The sequence below is a fragment of the Vipera berus genome, assembly GCF_964194415.1.
Source record: "Vipera berus genome assembly, chromosome: Z".
Classification (NCBI taxonomy): domain Eukaryota; kingdom Metazoa; phylum Chordata; class Lepidosauria; order Squamata; family Viperidae; genus Vipera; species Vipera berus.
The window spans coordinates 97,079,621-97,102,435 of NC_138205.1; the positions used below are offsets into that span (position 1 = coordinate 97,079,621).

Sequence of the window (22,815 nt, forward strand, 5' to 3'; positions counted from 1 at the left end):
ATCAGCTCACCATGCCTTTCTAATAAAGAAGCCCATTATAGTTGCAGTTTCTTTTATTGTTTCTAAAAAAGATCTTGGATTTAGCATCTAAATAGCTATAGCTATATTTAGCCTATATTTATAAATTAATGAAATATATATGTATTATATTCTTACAGTCTTTAATAGAAAAAGAAAGAGAACTTCCTTCACTGCAGTGCCACCAATGCTGGTTCAGAATCCATGTTTGTGTCTGAAAATTCTTTCTTATTTCAGGATGCAGTCCTTAAAACACTTTTTTCGTGGACCTTGTAACCTTTGAACTGATTGCAGCTAATGGCAGGAAGCACACAAAAATATAGTGCAGGACCCACATAGGCAAAAACTCTACCCTTTTCCCAACACTCTATCCTTTTCCCAAATATGGGAACTGGTTAAGAGACCAAAATAGGGCAAGCAATTAACCAAATTGATTAGACTTCATTATATTTGTTTGAAATTAATTTCTTCCTTCTCCCAGCTTTTTTCCAACCAGAGATTTGGCTCTTTTAAAAATCAATTGTTAATGTTCTCTTTATGTACAAGAATGCATTGTTGCAGTTTCAAGACTGGTTTTGGGCTAGTCATTTCTTTCAGCCCAACTCACCTCCCAGTCTTGTTGTTCTGAGGAAAAAAAGAAAAAGGAGTACTAAGAAGGTTCACCATCTTCAGTTATTAAAGAAAATAACACAGGGGGGATAAAAAATAATAATCAAGCAAACAAATTAAGGTCTTTATTCCTGAGCTTTTTTGATAATATTCTTAGAGCTGGGCTGAAGAGAGACAAAATGGAATAGACTAAGCTTTAGGAGGTTTTATCTGACTTGTAGAAGCCTGTATTAATATATAGATTAAATTCAACCCATGTTAATTATTTTTGCTCTGACCATGCTTTTTTGTGAGAGTGTAGTTTCTGGCAGAAATATATAAATATACAGGCACACCAAAGTTATATATTGTATATGTATTTATGGGGTAGGATTCCAAAGCTTCATCTGTAGTACCCAATTTAGACTAACAAAAATCAGACTGGACAAGATATAATTTAATTTCATGTACCTTACTTTGAGAAATGACAGTTTGAAAAATAAATAACAAACTATTCAAAATTTAGCCAAATACATTTACCTTTCCCTATTGTTAATAAATTCCTGTTTCAGCAATTTTTGAAGAATTTCTTCATTTAAAATTAGAAGATAGGGACTGTGACCAATTACTGGTGATTACTATGTTTGAAACACTTAAAAGATTTCAGCTGAGTCACAATTCAGCTGAAATCATTAACTGCTGGGGAAAAAGATAATTGGATTAAAAATAAGTTAAAAACTAAATATTCTTTTTCATATAATTTATTTCTCTATAAAACATTAATTGATTGATGGCTACTGTAAAAGAACTACACTGAAGATAAATTAAACTAGCATATGATAATTATCTTTCAATGTAGAAAGATATGTTAGATTAGAAATTAAATGAAATTAAGGCTTGGATTGGGACTGATATTCTAGAAATTTAAAAAAAAAGATACTTTGAAGTAAATTTCCTATTTCTGGATTGTTTTGCACTTGATAGTGCTTTAGGTTTGCTTGTTTTTAAAAAGTGGTAGTTGCTAGTTAAATGAAAAGTATGAATGTTTATATTCATTCATTAGTTAAGATGTGTGGTAGGAAAAACATAAATATTTCTTTCTTAGTATGGTTTACTTGATACTTTTGTATTTATTTATTATGGTTATCTGTATGCTTTTATACATATTTAGTGTAGTTAACTATATGTTTTTAATAATATAATCAATAATGGATAGTAGAGTTGTTTTATGGTGAATTGTATTATTATTTGAAATTTTGCTAATTACCTTGAAAGCCGGAGTAGAGCAAAGTAAATACACATATAACTCTTGTACTAAAATACAGCTTCAATTCAGTTTGTTAAATATTTTCTTCCGTAAGGAAATTGTTTCATTGATGTAAGTAGATTTATGCCAAGGAAAACACACTTCTCTAGGTTCCAGCAAATAACCTCTCCACGACTTTAGAGAAAATATGGGCAAAAGCTGGTTGAAGGGTTTGGTTAGAACAGTAGTGCTATTGTACCAGTGGTCAGGATCTTTGGATGTAAAATGACTCGTCCATTACAGAGGCCATAAGTATATCTTCTGAAAGCACCACATGCATAAATGTATCACTAGCCATGTTTCAGCCAGAAACAGGACAAACATACTAGATATATATCAGGACACACATTTGTTTCATTCAACACAAAGAGAAATGTCAAGACCCTTGATGTGTAGATCTTAAACTATATTTTTTTCAGCAGTATGTAAGGCATACCTGTATCAGAGATAATTCTTGTGCAGTCTCTTGCATCACAAGGCCTGGGCTTCCATCGACTTGTCTCAATAGCTCTTTTGTTGAGGGAGACATTTTTATTCTCCCTTCATTTATTAATTCTTCATTTATCATTGCATTTATTGATATGCTTTGATTTTTAGGATATTTGTTATTATGTTTTTTATATTTATTTTTGCTATCTTGTAGTTTGTGGGTTATCTATTTGTGTGTCATTTAGAATCGTCTTTGGTGAGCTGGATGGCTATATCAATTTAATAATTAAAATAAAATAAACATATTACACACATTTTAAGGCTGGATCTGTGATAGGTTTAGCTAGAATAAGGTCTTAAATTAACTTTGGAAAACAGCTGGATGCTCTTGATCATATTTCTTTTTGTTTCATCATCATTTTTCATCTCAGTTTATTAGATGAAAAAGTATCTCCATTTGAGGCAAATTCTTACAATATTGTTTAATCTGCAATACTGTCTACCAGGATTTTTAATGTGGGTCTATTCACCTAAGAGTGGATTGATTAATCACAGTAATCACATTTATAATCCTACACTTTTTATTATACTATTATTCTTCAAATTATACTTCCTAATTTTTACCCTTTTTCTGGGAAAGTAACAGACTTTCCAGTAATGTTGGAGTACTCAAACATTTTTATTTTTTAAAACAGCTTCTGAGAATGTGGTTATCCAAGCTGACAATTGATTCATTGTTAGATGAGTCATACACAGATTTTATCCAGCATGAACCCTTATTCTTGTGGAGTTTAACTGCTGATTACAAATGGAATTTGTAACATTTCATGGTAGTTTCTTTTTCCTGGTGGCTTTCAGCTTGTTTCTTTCCTTTTAATTTTTGAGGGGGTTTTCCTGCAGTTTTGAGTAAATTAATGTTTATTTTTATCAGATATGTGGGGATATGGGTAATGTAATGCAGTTTTAAAAAGTGAAACACTAAAATTTTGTTTTTTAAAAATATTTTTCATAAATGATAGAGAACTGATTAACCAGACAGCTTTGTTTACTTCTTCAGAAGAGGTTGCTATATATTTTAATTATTTAATTATTTAAATCTATCTGTTCTCTACTGCTATTTTAACATCTACATGAAGCCATTGAGTGAGGTTATCCATTGGCATTACAAAATCACTCTTTTCTATTATCCTTCTTTTTTCTAGTCAGCAAAACCACAAATCATAAGTGCATTTTTTATCATTTCTTGCAAAAAGTCTACAGTATGAAGGGTTTTCAGTCAGCCATAAATATACTGTTATTTCTCTAATCAGAAATGAATTCACCAACTATACATCTATTGTGGGTATTGTTGAACCTTTCCACTTTTGAGCATAGTAATCTTTCTGCAGTTGTCATGCATAAAACAATTTTTTCTAGTTACATTTTCATTAGTCCCAAAAGTGAAGTCTCTGGTTTCAATTGTACATTAACCTTTAAAATCTTCTGAATTAATTTATCTATTTGTATCCATTTTTTAATCTATATGTCCACCAAGCATAATAAAATGTCCCTTCATGTATTTCACATTTCCAGCAAAGATTCAAAGTGTTTTTATACATTCTCAACAATTTCTCTGGTGAAAAACAACAATATATCATTTAAATATGATCTCTTTGTCCACATATGCACATTGATGGGTATCAGGAACATTCACTATTTTAGTGTAGGCTATTTATTTATTTATTATTAAAAAGTTGGAATTAATGCAATTAATATTATTTATTTATATCTGTTTTATTATTTTTTCCAATTAAAAATAAAAATAAAAAGAGGAGCACTGTATTATTTATTGAAAAGAAAGCACACCAGTTGGGGAATATTCATTGTTGATGCTTCCAGTGATGTGGAATCTTAAACTCTTTCTGACCCCTATTCACTCTATGTATGTAATATCCTATATTACAGGTATTATTGATTAAGCATGTTTGTGATTTAGTATTGCTGCATGATTAATTTGAGCTACCTGCATATGTTATAATTCTGGCAAACTCAATGGAGTTTGCAAAGCAAACAGCATTAGCAAACTTTACTATTAACTCAACTGACTTTTGTTCACAAGGAGAAAAGAACAATGTACAGTACACGTTATGGCTCCCTTGTTGAGGGTTTCATATTTCTGAGAATTGGGCCATGTCACGCTTATTTCTATCCTTGTTGTCATCTAAGGCTGATGTTAAGCATTGGTGAATTGCTAGTACAAATTGCCATTGTCCTTTGTGCAACCTGCCTGCACATTTGACTTTCCAAATAACATTTTTTTCAGCAAAGCAATAAAAAGTTATTGAAAAAAAAACTTAACTAGTCTTTGTCAATGTTTCAGTTTTATAGCTAAGCAGAGGAAACCTAAAGCTAAAAGAACAGTTAGCAACCTTATTCCAATCAGTTTGTGGCACCATTCTACTTTGGATTATCTTGTGTTTTCTGTGAACAAAGGTATGTGATGAGGCAGCTGTGTATATAAAAAAATAAATAAAAGGAAACAGAAACAATGATAGATTGGTGACAATTGCTTTACACTTAAGTCCAGCAGAGTTTGTGTGATTTACCTCTGAATGGTAACAAGTTGTAACCATAAGATTTTGTTAATTTGATCAAACGATGAAAGCAGTGTGATCTCATTTGAAGTGCTGCTCCTTTGGGATATGCATGAGACTTCACATCATACACATATTTCCAGCATTTTTCAAAAAATGAATCACTTATTTTAGGAATTAAAATGGAATGATGCATACTTTATATCTGTTTTCTCTGAGTATAGTATTTCAAGAAAATATTTTTCCATTGAAATTTCCACTTTACTTCTCCATAACTATACTCAGATTTTGTATTTAATGATATAATAGTGCATTTCCTTGGCTCCTAAGCAGTGGTGGGATTCAAATATGTGAACAACTGGTTCTCTGTGTGGATGCCACTTCCGGAGGTGCTTATTGGGTCTGGGCAACAAATTTAGCTACTGGTTCTGCCGAAGTGGTGCGAACTGGCTGAATCCCACCACTGCTTCTAAGACATACTTCACCAGTAAACTATAGATTGTGCCTAATTGTTCAGTATTGTAAAAGCTTAAAATTGAAAGAAACTTTTCAGTTTGATACTAAGGTGAGTGGTATATAAATTTAATAAACAATAATATTCTCCATTGTACATGTAGTTTTTTTTTGGGGGGGGGGTTGTGCTATTTAAATAAAAGTACTGGAACCAAGTGAATGTAGAAAAGCACTATGTAGTAAAAGATGTAGGTATCTAATCTTGTTGTAGAGCAGGGGTGTCAAACTCAATTTCATTGAGGGCCACATCAGCATTGCGGTTGCCCTTGGGGGGCCAGGTGGGTATGACCAGGGTGGGCGTGGCCTACTGGGTGGGCATGGCTGGAGTGCATATGGCCTACTGGGTGGGCGTGGCCAGCTCTACATTGTTCGCATCAAGGGTGCCTATGGGGGCCTGGGCAGGAGTGGGACAGATCTGAGGGTCTCTGGCAGAAGGAGGGTCTCTGGGCCAGGGCCAAGGCAGTGGGGGCCGTTCCCTCACTGTTTCCAGGATGGCTTCGCGGGCCACATGAAACCACTTCACGGGCCGGATCCGGCCCCCGGGCCTTGTGTTTGACATGACTGTTGTAGAGTATGTAAGTTGATCTATCTTGACATTTTTAGTACCATGGTCATCATAAATTTGCATTAAAAAAGCAAGAGGAAAAAAAATCTGGATTTATCTTTTTATTATATATGTCCCAAATATTTAATAAGGAGCTTAATATTGCATAGCAAATTGTTTATGTCTGTAAATATAGGCCAAGATATATCTATGCAAACTCTCTGATAGAACTCCCTTTCCCTGGAAGAAAAGGAACCATAAAAAAAATATGAAATCCATGTTGGAAACTAGCATGATAATAGTTGGAAATTTGGAATTGCTAGCCATTTTGGATTTTTTTTTGCATCTTGCAACTTTTTGTATATGAGCCTTTGTCTTGTAATAGATCATAAATAATTCATTACCTGTACATATTCATTAAATGCCTTATTCTCTATAAAAACTAGTTATTTGAAAGATAAAATTTCATTTCAGTATAATGTTTTATTTTAACCTTTTAATTTATTGTTACCAACTGGTCCTCTGAGCAAATGCCTTTCCACATACATTCCTAAGATCTTACATAACTAGGAAAAAACTGCTAAGAGGAAACATATTACCAGTATAACGATTGACCTCTAACATTTTGTGATTGTAGTTGTAAAATTTTGAACTATGCTTATTTCCAAATTACATTTAAAAATGATGCTATTTTTGAGTAAATGAACTGTTTTACCACATCACACCATCGAGTTTAAGAATAATTTTTTCAGGTTTACCGGAAGATGGCAGAATTTGAACTATTCTGCATATAAATACTTGCTCTCATTTTTTCCCATAACCTTTCTGCTTTTCTAAGGTAAAAAAATTAGCATAAAACTTGATTCAGAGTTTTTTTTTATACAAAATAATCATTTGTGAGAGCTTACTCTTAGATAATGTTGTAAATGCTTATGAGAAAGCTTAAAAAAGTAAAATGAATGTTGCTTATAATTTCCTCTGTACTTCAGGGTAATAGGTAACCCACAGTTATAAAACACTCAAAAATCACTACCAATTGTAGTTATAGAAACCAAGATGTTTGTTCACCTTCACTGAAAACTACAAATATGTTCTGAAAAATGCTTAATATGATAACAAAGACATGAACAGTAAAATTCTTTGCTTTTTCTGTTTAGTTTTACAAGATATCCTATTTGACACAAAGCTTTTGAATATATTATTTTTCTACACAAAAAGTAATTCTTCTGTAGAAAATAATATGTGATTAACAAATATATTTCTTAACATTTTTATGTGTTTGAATTACATCAATGTTCTGTTGGAATGTAAGTGATCAATGAGTAACAAGAATTCTAAAGCTAGTTTCATGACTCTTGAATTCAAGAAGTTTTAACTTAATTGAACGGAAAAAAGATGTAGAATATTTCATTATACGGGTTTCCCTGTGCACAATAAGTAATACAAATTATTACATAATCTTGTAATTACAGCTTTTAATTGGTTTCAGCTCTGTTTTTAATCTTCATTTCTTTCCTTGTCTTTCTTCCTCTTCTGGACCAATTGGTCCTCTTAAAGAATTGCACCATTTGCATTTAGACAAATATCTACTTTGAAATAATAGAGAATACTTGTAGCTCAGGTTTTAGATTTTGTGGTTTGTTGCCCAAGCTTATTTCAATAAAATTTCTGAACGTTTTGTTACAAACTAGTCTATATAAGCTAAAGAGAATAGGACAGGAAAATCCTGCTGATGATGTTACCTAGTTTGGTAACAAATGTTCAGAAATTATATTGAAACAAGCTTGGACAACAAACCTCAGCCAAAATATCTACTTTATTTATGTACAATGTCCAAAAGGAAGTAGGAGACATTTATTATTCCATGTGACCATAAAATAAAGGAAAGGTAAGAAAAGTATCAGCAACAGTTAACAAAGGAATCTTCCGAAACCACCATGGGACTTCCAATGTGGCTATTTTAACAAGGTACATGTAGTCCTTGACATAGAACAGTTCATTTAGTGACCATTCAAAATTAAAACGCCATTGGAAAAAGTGACATGACATTTTTTCATACATATAACCATTGCATCATCCCATGGTCATGTGATCAAAATGTGGATGCTTGGTAACTGATTTAAATTTTTGATGGCTGCAGTGTCTAGGGTCATGTGATCAGATTTTGCAACCTTCTCATAAGCAAAGTCTACTACATTGGGCACAATCATTTAACTTTAAATCTTGTATCCTGTATTCTTATTTTTATTGCCCTGTACACCGCCCTGAGTCCTTCGGGAGAAGGGCGGTATATAAATCAAATAAATAAATAAATAAATAAATAAATAAATAAATAAATAAATAAATAAATAAATAAATAAATAAATAAAGTCAATGGGGAAGCCAGGTTCATGTAACAATCATGTTACTAATTTAACAAATGCAGTGATTCACTTAACAACAATGACAAGAAAAGTTGTAAAATGAGGCAAAATTTACCTAATATATGTTTTGTTTAACAACAGAAAATTTAGGTCAATTGTGATCATAAGTCGAGGACTATCTATACTAAATGCTTCAATTAACCCTTTCCTGTGTATATAGGGTTGCTTAACATGACAGTATATTATATATATTGTAAAGAAAATTGATGATGCGCTTGGCCTAGTAATCTACAAGAAAACAGTCAAGCTCAGAGAACAGCAAGAAACCAACAGTTCAGTCTGGAACTACATATATTCTTTACTATTGAAAGAAAATTAAAGTGTGAAAAAAAGAAAACAGTTATAGGAGTGAAGACCACTTTAGACAATGCTTAGCAACATGTGGAAATATATAAAATAGTAGCAGATTAATTTCAAGCAATGAGTGCTAGCATAATGTGTGACATCATTAGGTCAATTTGGTCTAGTGGGTAAGGCCCTACACTAGAAAGTGGGATACTGTTCCTTCTTAGCCATGAAAGCCAGCTAGATGACTTTGGGCCAGTCATGCTATCTCAACCCAACCAGGGTTGTTGTTGTGCGGAAAGTAGGAAGGGGTGTTGGATATATTTGCTGGCCTAAGTTATTTGTAAAAATAATAAAGATGGAATATAAATAAATACTGATGCATTGAAATATAATAATAACAACAACAATAATAAAGTTGGAAGGGACTTGGGGGTTACCTAGTCCAACCCCTTGCTCAGGCAGGAAACCATATACCATTTCAGACAAATGGCTGTCCAGTATCTTCTTAAAAACTTCCAGTGTTGGAGCATTCACCACTTCTGGAGGCAGGTTGTTCCACTGGTTAATTGTTCTAACTGTCAGGAAGTTTCTCCTTAGTTCTAGGTTGCTTCTCTCCTTGACTAGTTTCCATCCATTGTGTCTTCTCCTGCTTTCAGGTGCTTTGGAGAATAGTTTGACTCCCTCTTCTTTGTGGCAGCCTCTGAGATATTGGAACACTGCTATCATGTCACCCCTCGCCCTTCTCTTCATTAAATTACACATACCCAATTCCAGCAACTGTTCCTTAAATGTTTTAGCCTCCAATCCCCTAATCATCTTTGTTGCGCTTCTCTGCACTCTTTCTAGAGTAATAAGTAATAAGAAATGTAATAAGTAATAAGAAATGTTGAAGTACATAGAATAAATATTCAGTGAAAGTTGTGACTTTTATGCCAGTATTGTCAATGGCACTCTGTGTATGTGTCTGACTGACACTCTCTCTCTCTCTCTCTCTCTCTCTCTCTCTCTCTCTCTCTCTCTCTCTCTCTCTCTCTCTCTCTCTCTCTCTGTGTGTGTGTGTGTGTGTGTGTGTGTGTGAGAGAGAGAGAGAGAGAGAGAGAGAGAGAGAGACTCTAAAGCCAATCTAAATCTAATGCTCTGGTTTAATTCTCTCAGCTAACATAATCATAACCATTTGTCTTACAGTTTCTCTCTGTGTCCATTTGTCATATGTGAAAAAAGAGAACAGTTGAATATTTGCCTAGGTATTGAAAGGTTCAGTCCCATACTGAAAGAAGCCCTCTGTCTCTTAGCAAAGGCTTGCAGTTTCTTTTCTTGCCATAGCAGTTAAATTTAAGATCCCCCTGGAGCATTCTAGAGCCTAAAGAGGAAACAATTTTTGGAAGCAAACTGGTATGTTTCCTGATATTTGTTGTCTGATTGAGTTAGCTTAATCACAGAGAACAAAAGTTTTGCAGAACAAAGGCTACAACTGAGCAATCATCCTGATGATTAATTTACATTTTATAAAAATATATGCAAGTTGGAACAAGGGCAAGAGTACAATATATCCTATGCATAATGTCTTCCTTTAACCTCAGGTGTTACATACCATATGTTAATACTTAAAGTGTTATATACGGAGAGGGAGGAAATTATGTGGCCCAGATTTTTAGTCTTCTACTGCTGCTGCTACATCTACCATTTGGCGTATGATGGAGGTAGAAGAGGAAAAGTGAAGGGTTTTGCTTCAATTGCAACAGCTGTGAAACATATGGGAGGCTGACATGAATCATGCCAGAAATCTCTTCCAGATTTTTTTCAGCCATTTTCCACCAAAGAAAAAAACATTCAGGTGATACTCAATACAGATTCTGAACTCAAAAAGGAACGAAATCTTTCAATACCTGCTGCTCAAAATACCTAAGAATGGAAAGGGAAGACTATAGCAAAATAACATTGATCTGTTTTGAAAAGCAAAACAGTAAGTAGAGAAAGAAATGGAAGTAATTTGGTTTTAATTGAAAATAAAAAAAAATGTGGTACAAAACAAAAGACAAAACAAAACAAAAGTAGGGTCCTAAATTAAGTATCATGTTAAGTCTATTCTTCCAGAATTTATAACCTCAAGGGTATTTTTACTGTTAGTTTCTCAAATCTATTGCTCCACTGGCATCTCTGAATTACATCACAATAATACACCATGTAAGTGATTATACCAGAGTGAATTCTTAGGAATAGCTTAGGCAGTTCCTGAAGGTATAATGTTTAGATCAGTAGCATACAGTATATCACACAGATTGTGTTTTGTTTTTTAAGCTGATGAACTCCTGAAATTGTAAAATGACAATCTGTATTTCATGTCATCCTCTCAGCAGCAGCTGAAAGGATCACCAGCTGATAGGCCTAAAGTGAACAATTTTATATAAAAAGGTGTGTGTGTTTTTTGTCTAGCCACATTTTTTCAGCTGTTTTAGTACTAAATTCATAATTTTGGTAATAACGTTCAGGGCCATACTATTAACTGGTACAAAGGGAAACAACAGGTGCCTGCCCAAAGTATATCTAGAACTTAGAAGGGAGAACTAAGGGTAATAGAGAATAATATGCCCAAATCAAGAATTTAGCTTTTTCATTGTAAATGAAGAATGGAGAAGAACAATCCAGAATTTTTTGGTCTAAAAGGAAGATTTAGGGAAAGACCATAGTGTTCTGTTTAATATAGATATTAGGATTCTTATTTCTTTATCCCTTTTGGCATCTGTTCCATCGCAGTTTTTCAGTATGCCTGTTCTTACTGAGTTTCTGATTCAGCTGGCAGAAATCACAGAATTAATAGAATCATAGGACCTATATGCCATGATGCCAATAAGATTGTAATGTCCCTGAATGGTTTCAAGTGGTCCCTGGCTAGGAAGGCTGCAATAGAAAATGCTGATACCATGCAATGTTAGGAAACATCCTGCAAGCATAAAGAACAATCAAGTTGGAGCTACTTGTAGAAAAGAACTTGGAGTTATTGTGGTGGGAGGAATAGGTACTTGGTGCTTTGGGGTTTGCTCTTTTAAAAGATTGTTATGTTTTTAAGTTACTTAAGATGACTTAGATTTCTGGAATTCCAAGTCAAGCAACATTTAATAAATTTCATTTAATTAATATTCAAATGAAATTTGAATAAAAGCAATGTATTTGTGAAAATGCAAGTGTTAAAAGTTTTCTAATTCTGCTGCATAGGTCTTGTAATCAGGACTTTGGATTACTATGCACTTTGGCAATTTTATAATATATTTTGTTTATGTTTTATTCACTTTTTTACGGACTTGAATGTTATAATATGTCAAATACATCATTTATATATGTCAATATGTCATTTAATTAAATATTAAATATAGTGTAACTTTTTAATTCATTTTATATTTCAAATACTTCAGTAAGGTCAAAATATAATTCATCATATTCAATATATTAGAAAGGGCATTATAAACAACATTTTTAGTAAGGATTTCATAGTAATATTATAGAAGCTATACAAATCAATTAGAGATTTTCCACTTTAATTGTAAATCAGGTTTAAAGTTCTGGCAGATCACGTTTTGTCACTTTATTTTTCCAGTTTGTATGAGATTTGTATAATAGAAGAGCCCCCTCTAGAAATTGTTTAAGGTAAGCAAAAGTTATAGTTCAATACATCTGGAGTAAACTGGAATGAAAAAAAGTATCACATCATTATACCAGTACTTTCTAACAACAAACTGTTTTACATTTACTTCTTTCATACAAATTATGAGGGAATAATATAAATTTCAGCATGAATTCATTCCTGTTGCATGGTTATATGTGGATAGCATTAAAAATATATGTTTTTATTTGATCATTAGTAACTAGTCTTAATAATAATAATAATAATAATAATAATAATAATAATAATAATAATAATAATAATAATAAAGTTGGAAGGGACCTTGGAGATCATCTACTCCAATCCCTATACCATTTCAGACAAATGGCTGTCCAGACTCTTCTTAAAAACTTCTAGTGTTGGAGATTCACCACTTCTGGAGGCAGGTTGTTCCACTGGTTAATTGTTCTAACTGTCAGGAAGTTTCTCCTTAGTTCTAGGTTGCTTTTCTCCTTGACTAGTTTCTGTCCATTGCTTCTTTTCCTGCTTTCAGGTGCTTTGGAGAATAGCTTGACTCCCTCTTCTTTGTGGCAGCCCCTGAGATATTGGAACACTGCTATCATGTCATCTCTCGCCCTTCTCTTCATTAAATTACACATAACCAATTCCAGCAACCGTTCCCTATATGTTTTAGCCTCCAGTCCCCTTTGTTGCTCTTCTCTGTACTCTTTCTAGAGTATCAACATCTTTTTTACATCGTGGTGACTAAAATTGGATGCAGTATTCCAGGTGTGGCCTTACCAAGGCATTGTAAAGTGATATTAATACTTCACATAATCTTGATTCTATCCCTCTGTTAATGCAGCCTAGCACTGTGTTGGCTTTTTTGGCAGCTGCAGCACACTGCTAGCTCTTATTGAAGTGATTGTCCACTAGGACTCCAAGATCCCTCTCACAGTAACTATTATTAAGCAAGGTACCACCAATACTACCGTATTTTCCGGTGTATAAGATGACTTTTTAACCCATGAAAATCACCTCAAAAGTTGGGGGGTCGTCTTATACGCCCAGTCGTTTTATACGCCAGAAAATCAGCGTCTGGCGTCTGGCGGGAGCCGGCAGGGCAGTGCGCGCGTGTGCAGGACTGCCCTGCCGGCTTCCGCCCGACGCTCTTCCCTCTTGAGGCAGCATCGCTCCCCGGCTCCTAAGGAGTCCTCGGGGATGCTGCCTCAAGAGAGAAGAGCCGGCTCCCGTCCGACGCTCTTCCCTCTTGAGGCAGCTGCTGCCTCAAGAGGGAAGAGCCGGCTCCCGTCCGACGCAGCTGCCTCAAGAGGGAAGAGCGTCGGACGGGAGCCAGCAGGGAAGTCCTGCACACACGCGCGCACGCAGGACTTCCCTGCTGGCTCCCGTCCGACGCTCTTCCCTCTTGAGGCAGCTGCGTCGGACGGGAGCCGGCTCTTCCCTCTTGAGGCAGCAGCTGCCTCAAGAGGGAAGAGCGTCGGACGGGAGCCGGCTCTTCTCTCTTGAGGCAGCATCCCCGAGGACTCCTTAGGAGCTGGGGAGCGATGCTGCCTCAAGAGGGAAGAGCGTCGGGCGGGAGCCGGCAGGGCAGTCCTGCACACGCGCGCACTCCCCGGCTGCTAAGGAGCAGCCGGGGAGTGTGTACGTGCGCTGGAGTGCCCTGCGGGCTCCCGCCAGACGTCAGCCTGCCCTGCTTCCTCCACAGTGAGAGGGGAGGGCGTGCCTTCCCAAGCTCACTGATTTTCCGGCGTATAAGACGAAAAATCTTGAAAATCATCTCAAAAGTTGGGGGGTCGTCTTATACGTCCAGTCGTCTTATACGCCGGAAAATACGGTATACCTGTGCACTTGGTTTTTCCTGCCTAAATGTAGAACCTTACTTTTTTCACCATTGAATTTCATTTTGTTGGATAGCGCGCAGTGTTCAAGTCTATCCAGATCCTCCTGTATCTTAAGCCTATCTTCTGGAGTATTGGCTATTCCTGCCAGCTTGGTGTTGTCTGCATTTTTTTTTAATCCCATTTATATCACGCCCTTCTACGAAGACTCAGGGTGGCTTACAATCTAAGAAGCACAAATCAATGTGCTTAGCAATAGCCTTCATTCTATGTATATGCCTGCTTATTAGGGCTTTCGCCCCCCCCAAGTGGCAGTTTTACAAAGTCAGCTTATTGCCCCCAACAATCTGGGTCCTCATTTGATGAGTTCCCCATCTATCCCTTCATCCAAATTGTTGATGAAGATGTTGAAGAGCACTGGGCCCAGAACAGAGACCTGGGGCACCCCACTACACACTTCTTTCCATTTAGATGCGGTTCCATTGAGGACCACATGCTGAGTATGGCCTGTCAGCCAGCTATGAATCCATCTGGTGGTGATGCTGTCTAACACACATTTTTCTATCTTATCAAGTAGTAGGATGTGATCTACTTTATCAAATAACTTAATGAAGTCCAAGTAAATTATATCCACAACATTCTTCTGGTTCACTAATTAAATAGTAAACATTTTTGTATACTCTTTACCACTGTTCTTAATTATGATTGAAAATATATTTTAATATATTTATAAAGATTTCAATTAATTACATAAAACAAATGACAGAAAAAACAATCAGGCAGAGATGAAAACAATAAGATGAATAGTCATGACATAAAGACTTTGCCAAGCCTTCAAGTCTATGTATATGATACACAATTAAATTGTAGTGTGCAGACTTTATTATATGCCAGTCTGCCAATGAAACAGTGCTACTTAGTAAAGGCAAAGAGATCTAATGAGTTAGTCTTCTTATGTGTTAGCTTTAAACTGGATCTTTCTGAATTGACATAATGTGACCTGTTCTGCATTCATACCTAATCGTTTAGTTTACAATGCAAATAATCCATTTTTTTGCTATGACTCATTTTATTCAACTGAGAAACACACCAATGGCTTATTATTAACTGAGGTTTAAAATGTGAAAAATTGCCTGCCACTGGTCTTTATGAATAAGTGTAAAAGTGTAAAACAAGTATAAAAATGTTTTACCAATTTTGGCAATTGGTTTGTTTGGCAAGCTATTGTAGGTATGAAGAAACAATCTATATCTGAAGCATCCATAATTAAGAAGGTTCAATATGGTGGGCTCACCTGCAGACTCCCCTTTCTATTTGTGATGGTGTTGTATGCTCAAAGGGTGGACTTTTGATTCATAGTTGTGCCTGTCATTTTGTCTTTTGCAGGTATGCCTGCCTCACATGTTGGTTATGTAATACAAGTATAGATAGGTCAGCTGATAAAGTTACTAGAGACTTAGTTACCTGAGACTTAGGCTAGTAAAATAGACCATATTTTTGTGATACAAAATGTTTGTTTTGTGATACAAGACAAAAGCTTAAGAAGTTCCATGAGTCCAGCATCCCAAAAGGGTTTCTCTGAAAAGCTCAGAAACAGATAATAATGGTATTAGCTCTGATTTCATTAGTTTTGTCTGATCACTTGGCATTCTAAATTAAAAAAGAAAAAAACTATTTCCTTTTCTGCCGTCATTAATTATATACAACCCTAATTTTATTAACCTTTTAAAACAAAATAATTATTCTGTCATTTATTTATGGCTCCCACTGAACACTGTTGATTTGTCGTTGATCTCATAAAGTTAGCATGTACATTTTCTCTTCTATTGAAATTATTTAGTTTTTCTTCCTTACTTTCTTTTATTCAACTCTTATTCAAAATCACTTAGAGTTGCTTTTCAGGATACGTTTCTTCCTTTCCCAGGCATCAAGATTTTTGACTTACAGTCTTATTTCATACATGAGAGTATTTCAGAGGCAAATACCCTTATCTAACTTGAATGGCAATGAATTATGTAATTTTGTGTAGGTAAACATCATGCAATGCACACTTATAAACATTGGTAAGCATTTGCTAAACAGTAAATTGCAACATTTTTCTTATCTGCAATATATTCAAGTGCTTATTTGCATCCAAAACGCCTTTAAAATGTTAGCATATTTTCTTGAACTTGAGGTTTAGTTCACGCTGAAGAAATGCTGGCTACTCATTTGTTACTGCAGTGCTTTGAATAGTCATATGAAAATTCATATAATCTCCTTCCTATTCCACTTGATCTCAGGTGACCTCCTAGTCTTTTGGAACTCTGTGCTATCAAATTGAAAGGCTATGGCAAGAACCTAGTAACATGGTACACATAGGGAATGGGATTATAGAAGATTCCTAATGGGCTTTATATAGGTACATATGTCATGGGTGTGAATTCAGATAACCACTTTAAACTACGGTTACAGGTAAGTACACAGTTCTTTTTTAAATGTGTGCTTTTAAATAAATAAATGGACCTGTGGGTTTTCCATAAAATATTTTCTCAATGGCCACTACACTAGTACCAATAATGATTAGATTATCACAAAAATATCTTTTAAAACTATTATTTTTTCACTGTTTCTCTAAAGAATGCTGTTTAACATGGATCCAAGTCTTTTACAGCTTAAAAGAAGTTGCAGTTAGTAAACATTTTGTGGCAGAACAAGATAATCTGCAGAATGCCGATGTTGTATCCTTCAGTGTCATAAAGATTCTGCTTATGAGACTATCTTTTTGGAAGCTGAAGCAGTTTCTATTTAAATCATCAGCCGAAGTGTGAATTTATCTGTGACATTTTTAAGATGGTTGATGAAGCCAAAAGTTGACCAGTGATTCTCTTGTGGAACACTAGCTAATTTTGGATTTACTCCAGATAGCATAGCCAAGATTAGAAACAAATAGCTATAAAATTGGGGATAGGGAGGACAAAGAAATCTGATAACTCAATCATAGTTTGATTTAAAAGCATGTTGTATGGGATGACTTCCTATATTGATATAACTTCCATAAATTAACAATATGCTATAAAGACTAATCGGTATGTTCTTAACTTTTTCATAGAAGTGGTATTTATTAAGTAAACAAAATGCAAAAAAATTCAAAGAACAGAAATAGGGATCAAATAATCAAAGGCACCCTTAAATTGATATGGAAAATGGATCTTATATAAGATACAATTTTACATAATTGATTCAGGATGAATATTTGTTTACAGTATAAAACTGTAATTACTATTGTACTATGAGATTAGAACATGCACAGCAAATTATTATAATAGGTAAAAAAATAACAAGTGCATTCCTGGGGACTGCATGAAAAAAAGAATAAAATGATACTTTAATTATTAAAAACATTTAAAAGGTTTTTTTCTTAAATGAACTTTCCATAAAAGTATTATAAAAATATGACTATATTGCCTTTTGAACGACATAAACAATTAGAATGAGAGGATGGCAGTTTGGTATAACTGTGAAAGTTCTTATTATGGCATAGAAAACATTTTGTACTGAACAAATGAGTTACATCTAGATTTAATTATGCTTAATAAGGGGACAGTGAAATCAATGAAGCATATTAATCTTAGCGATTTTAATTCCAGTTCACCCTCTATTGCCCATGGTTATTGATGACCAGTATTTTTTTTAAAATAACCTGGGATTAATGGCATTATTCTGCCATTAAGATTAATAGCACAATATGGTCAAATGACCTTATAATTTACATATGAACTGCTGTTCTCCTTGCTTCTCTCTAGATTAATATTTTGATATGGAATTTATTGCAGATTATTTTCAATGTATTTATTTAAGCAACTCAGGGTAGCTCACATTTATAATCAAACAATAAATAAAACCATAATAATACCAAAACAATGAAACAGTAACTAATATGATTTTTAGTGTTGATGTCAGTAATACAACACTGAGTTGGTCTTGAATGATAATCCAGTCAACTTTAATGACTTTAAATCAGAAACATGTTTATTACATATATTTTTATAATAAAATATTTACTACAATGTTTTAATCTATAACAATATTTTCATCTGTAATAATTCCTTTCAAATAAATTGTAGAATTGTCCTGACTCTGGACCTGATTTTGTCTTTATTTCAGATTCTCAAGAAGGAAATTATAAATCTGAGGTCAATAGCAAACCAAGAAAAGAAAGAACAGCTTTCACCAAAGAGCAAATCAGAGAGTTAGAAGCAGAGTTTGCCCATCATAACTACCTCACCAGGCTGCGCAGATATGAAATAGCTGTGAACCTGGATCTCACTGAAAGACAGGTATGGATATACAACAAGCTAATGGTGTTCCAAGTGGAGTTGTAAGTTACCTCATGCTAGATCAAACCAAGTTACAAGTAAACATAAGAATATGCAGAATAAAATACAATTATAATGCAACATTTGTATAATGTGTACCCCTATTGGATAACAGTAATTATCTTTAAAAAATATTTCCAAAATTAGCACACTATAACAGCATGGAGAATTAATTATCTTAGTCTTTCTCTCCTGGAGACACTGTCCATTTATTCACTCTGCCTGCTTTCTCTTAATGACAGCATGTTTCCTTTTATTTCGTTTATCAAATCTCTCTATTGTAATCCCCATTCATCCATACTCATACTTCATTTAATTCTGGCATTTAAAATAAATACGAAAAAAATTGATGTTGAAGTTGCTAATAAAAACTGAGCCTGATGCTTGCTAAGTATATAAACCTTTGTACATACCTGAAACTTACTTTCACATGCTGCAGGAATAATTTAATTAATTTAATTTAATAATATTTCTATACCGCCCTTCTCCCGAAGGACTCAGGGCGGTGAACAGGGCAAGAATAAAAATACAGGATTACAAAAGTTAAAAAATAATTAAATACATGCCCATATACTAAAAACAATTAATACATCTTAAAACCCCAATAAAATAACAATAACAACCCCCCCAGTCCCCCATCAGGCCAGGCCAGCTTGTTCAAAAAAGTATGTTTTTAGCTCGCGGCGAAAGGAGCGAAGATCGGGCGCCGTCCGGAGCTCAACCGGTAGCTGATTCCATAGCTCCGGGGCGCCCACAGAGAAGGATCTCCCCCTGGGGGCCACCAATTGACATTCTCTGACCGGTGGCACCCTGAGGAGGCCCTCTCTGTGGGAACGCACAGGGCGGAGGGAAGTTGATGCCGGCAGGAGGTGTTCCCTAAGGTACTCCGGACCCCTTCCATGTAGGGCTTTGAACACCATTACTAGTATGGTCTGAGAAACACATAGTCGGATGAAGGATGATGTTACTATTCTGTAGCTTTGTTTTAATAAATGGCTTATTGCTGTGTTGCTACTATAGTTTAAATAAACAGATATGTTATAAACAGAAATAGTATAAATAAACAGAAACACAGTTAATCTCATACCAGGTATAAGTTATCTGATATTTTTCTTTTTTGTGCTCCTCTAAGCTATTCATTCTCTGTTAGGAATAAATTGTATATCAGTAAGAGAGAGTCCACTTTTCATGCAATAAGTCATTAATCAAAACAAAGCTACAGAACAGTAGCATAATCCTTCCTCTGACTAGGTCTGTCTTGGAAGTTCTTATGAGCATGTGAAAGTTTCAACAATCAGCTCCTGGAATCTGGGAAAGACCCACATATAAGATCCTACAGAGTTGATATTCCTCAATAGAGACAGTACTGAAGTCAAAAGTCCAACGTTTGACTTCAAGTTTTGTTTCCAATAAATTAAAATTGCATTTAGCGTTTCTATGCTTAGGTGGGGTTCCTTGAATTAAGCTAGACCAGGGGTGTCAAACTCACAATGTCACATGATGTCTCTCGACATATCACAACTTTTTTTCCATTGCCAGCAATGGGGTGGGCATAGTTTTGCCATGACACATCCGGCCTGTGGGTCAGCAGTTTGACACCCCTGAGCTAGACTCTTAGTGATTATGGATGTATTTATATCCCTTTCCTGATTACAATACTGAAGTGATTTTCCATTGCCTTCTGAAATTTTTATTTTTATATTCCATCCCACTCTAATCCATAGCCCCCACATTTTATAATTTTAGCCTATTCAAGTACTAATCAAGTCAGAACTTACTTTGTTTCTTCAAAATTAGCCAAGGTCAGCCACCTGCTGGCGGCTTATTCAAATCACAAATCAGCCATAAATTGGCTATGAAAGCATTGACCTGGGATTCATATTATCAAATATAAATCTACTATATAAATCTATCATTTCAGAGGATTTTGGAGGAATTCAAAAGATGATTTTAAAGGAAACCCATTTATTTATGTTAATGATAAAAATGAAACAGAATCATATTAACCCCAAGGCATCTTAGAACAAAAAAATATTTTTGCAGCATAAAGAACATATTTATTATTACATGTAATTTAATTTATTACAGCCCAGTACATGTGATAGTGAACAAATTGACTTTAATCCAAAATATTATATCAACAAAAGAACAATGATAGAAAGGAAGCTGAAAGATATAATTAATACAGATAGTCCTTGCTTAACAACCTTAATTGGGAATGGTATCTCCATTACTATAGAAATGTAGTTGGAACACCATGTGACTATAGTGATAGCAATTTTGGTAGTTATGGTCATTATGTCAGGATCTCACACTTCTGCCCCGCTTACGCCTGCCTCTATTTTAATTCCCCTCACCTGCCTATCTCTCCCACCAAACCTATATCCTATTGAACATTCTGCATGCTGCTGACTTGACTGTCCTGCTGCTCTGCACTCTGCCCCCTCCCTGCTCTGCTCTCCACCCACTCTTATGAACTTTTCTGTCCCTGCTGTTTTCTGCCACCCTACTTTTGCCATTTGCTTCCTCTTTCTGCTGACAAGTCTTGATTGGCCTTTTGTGAGACAAGACCTTCCTGATGCCTCATTGCAAATCTCCTCAGGAAGACCTCAGGCTGTCAGCAGCTGCCTCATCAAGGGCAGGACAGGCTTGCCTCATCAGCCATGGGTGGAAGAAAATGGCAAAGGTCAGCTGGGGCTTTTAGAGATGGCAGGTATTGGAGTGGAGTGGCTGGGGTAACAATGTGTAGGGCAGTCAAAGGACCACAAATGGGAGGGAGATAGGTATGTGGAAGGAATTGAACTCTGAATCATTCATGTGGATGGGCTCCAAAGAACGTGAATTTGGTCACATGATTATACGGGTGCTGAAACAATCATAACCTCAAGGACAGGCTATAATTACCATGCGCTCAGTGCTTTGCCCTCAGGCTTTTAATAGAAAAGTTATGGAACACAAACACACACACAAACACACACACAGAGAGACATGGAGGGAGAGAGAGAGCGGAAGAGAGAAGAAGTAGAAATGAAGCAACAAATAAAGAGGCAGTGAAATGATCATATTGTCCCCAAAGCAATAATTCATTTTTTTGTGTGATTCAGCACTCTATAGAGAAATAACTGATTATGTTGCTGCTGCAGCACCATCAGCATAATTTGAGATATATCAAAACTGTAGGCGTTCTCCAGGAAGGGAGTGAGTGAGAAGGAAAGAAGTCTCCAAGCTAGTATTGTGCAGAGATATTTCTCCCTCTCCCTCTCTCCCTCTCTCCCTCCCTCTCTCTCACTCACTCACTTTCTCTCTCTCTCTTTCTCATTTTGCTGAATAATTATAGAATTATTCTGGAGGTGGTGGTGGAGGAATGTTTAAGATGTGAAGTACTTTTTTAATTTCTCAGAATTTTTTCTTTGATGTATACCTATAGAATTCTCAGATGGGAAAGTAAGGTGCAAAGTAGTTTTTTTTTTAAATTCCATTTATATCCCGCCCTTCTCCGAAGACTCAGGGCGGCTTACAAACTTAGCAGTAGCCTTCATTCTATGTATATGCCTGCTTATTAGGGCTTTCACACCCCTCCCAAGCGGCATTATTACAAAGTCAGCTTAATTGCCCCCAACAATCTGGGTCCTCATTTTACCTACCTCGGAAGGATGGAAGGCTGAGTCAACCTTGAGCCTGGTGGGATGCGAACCTGCACTAATTACAGGCAGCTGGTGTTACTTAAGGAGGCATTAGCCCATTGTTACTTAAGGAGGCATTAGCCCACTGCTCCACCAAGGCTCCTTTGTCTTTTAGGGGAATGGAAACTATTGTGTCAAATTAGCTGCAATTATTGTTCAATACCGGTAATCCTTGACTTATGACAATAATTGAATCCAAACTTTCTGTTGTTAAGCGACCCATTTAAATGAGTTTTGTCCCATTTTATGACCTTCCTTGCCACAGTTGTTAAGTGAATCATTGCAGTTGATAAGTTAGTAACCCGGTTGTTGAGTAAATCTGGTTTCCTCATTGACTTTGCTTAGCAGAAGGTCACAAAAGGGGATCAAATGACCCTGGGACATTTGCCAAGCATGTGAATTTTGTTCATGTGACCGTGGGGATGCTGCAAAGGTCAAAACTCTGAAAAACCATCATAAGTGACATTTTTCAATACCATTGTAACTTTGAATGGTCACTAAATTGTTGTAAGTTGAGGACTACCTGTAGCAGAATTTGTAGAGTTTTGAATAATTTGCATTCAAATGTTACTAGATTCAGCTCCTGCCCTCTCTAAAGACAAAGCAAAAAGATTCCCATCTGTCTTTGTTCGGGC

At 35.4% G+C, this 22,815-nt stretch overlaps 1 protein-coding gene across 1 annotated transcript in view; it reads left to right on the top strand.

Moving 5' to 3' along the window:
- MEOX2 (mesenchyme homeobox 2) overlaps positions 1 to 22,815 on the top strand; it is a 58,515-nt gene that overhangs the window by 20,056 nt on the left and 15,644 nt on the right. The window contains exon 2 of the mRNA XM_081343573.1: positions 18,286 to 18,458. Within this exon, the coding sequence (XP_081199699.1) occupies positions 18,286 to 18,458 (173 nt within the window). The remainder of the gene's footprint in view (positions 1 to 18,285; positions 18,459 to 22,815) is intronic.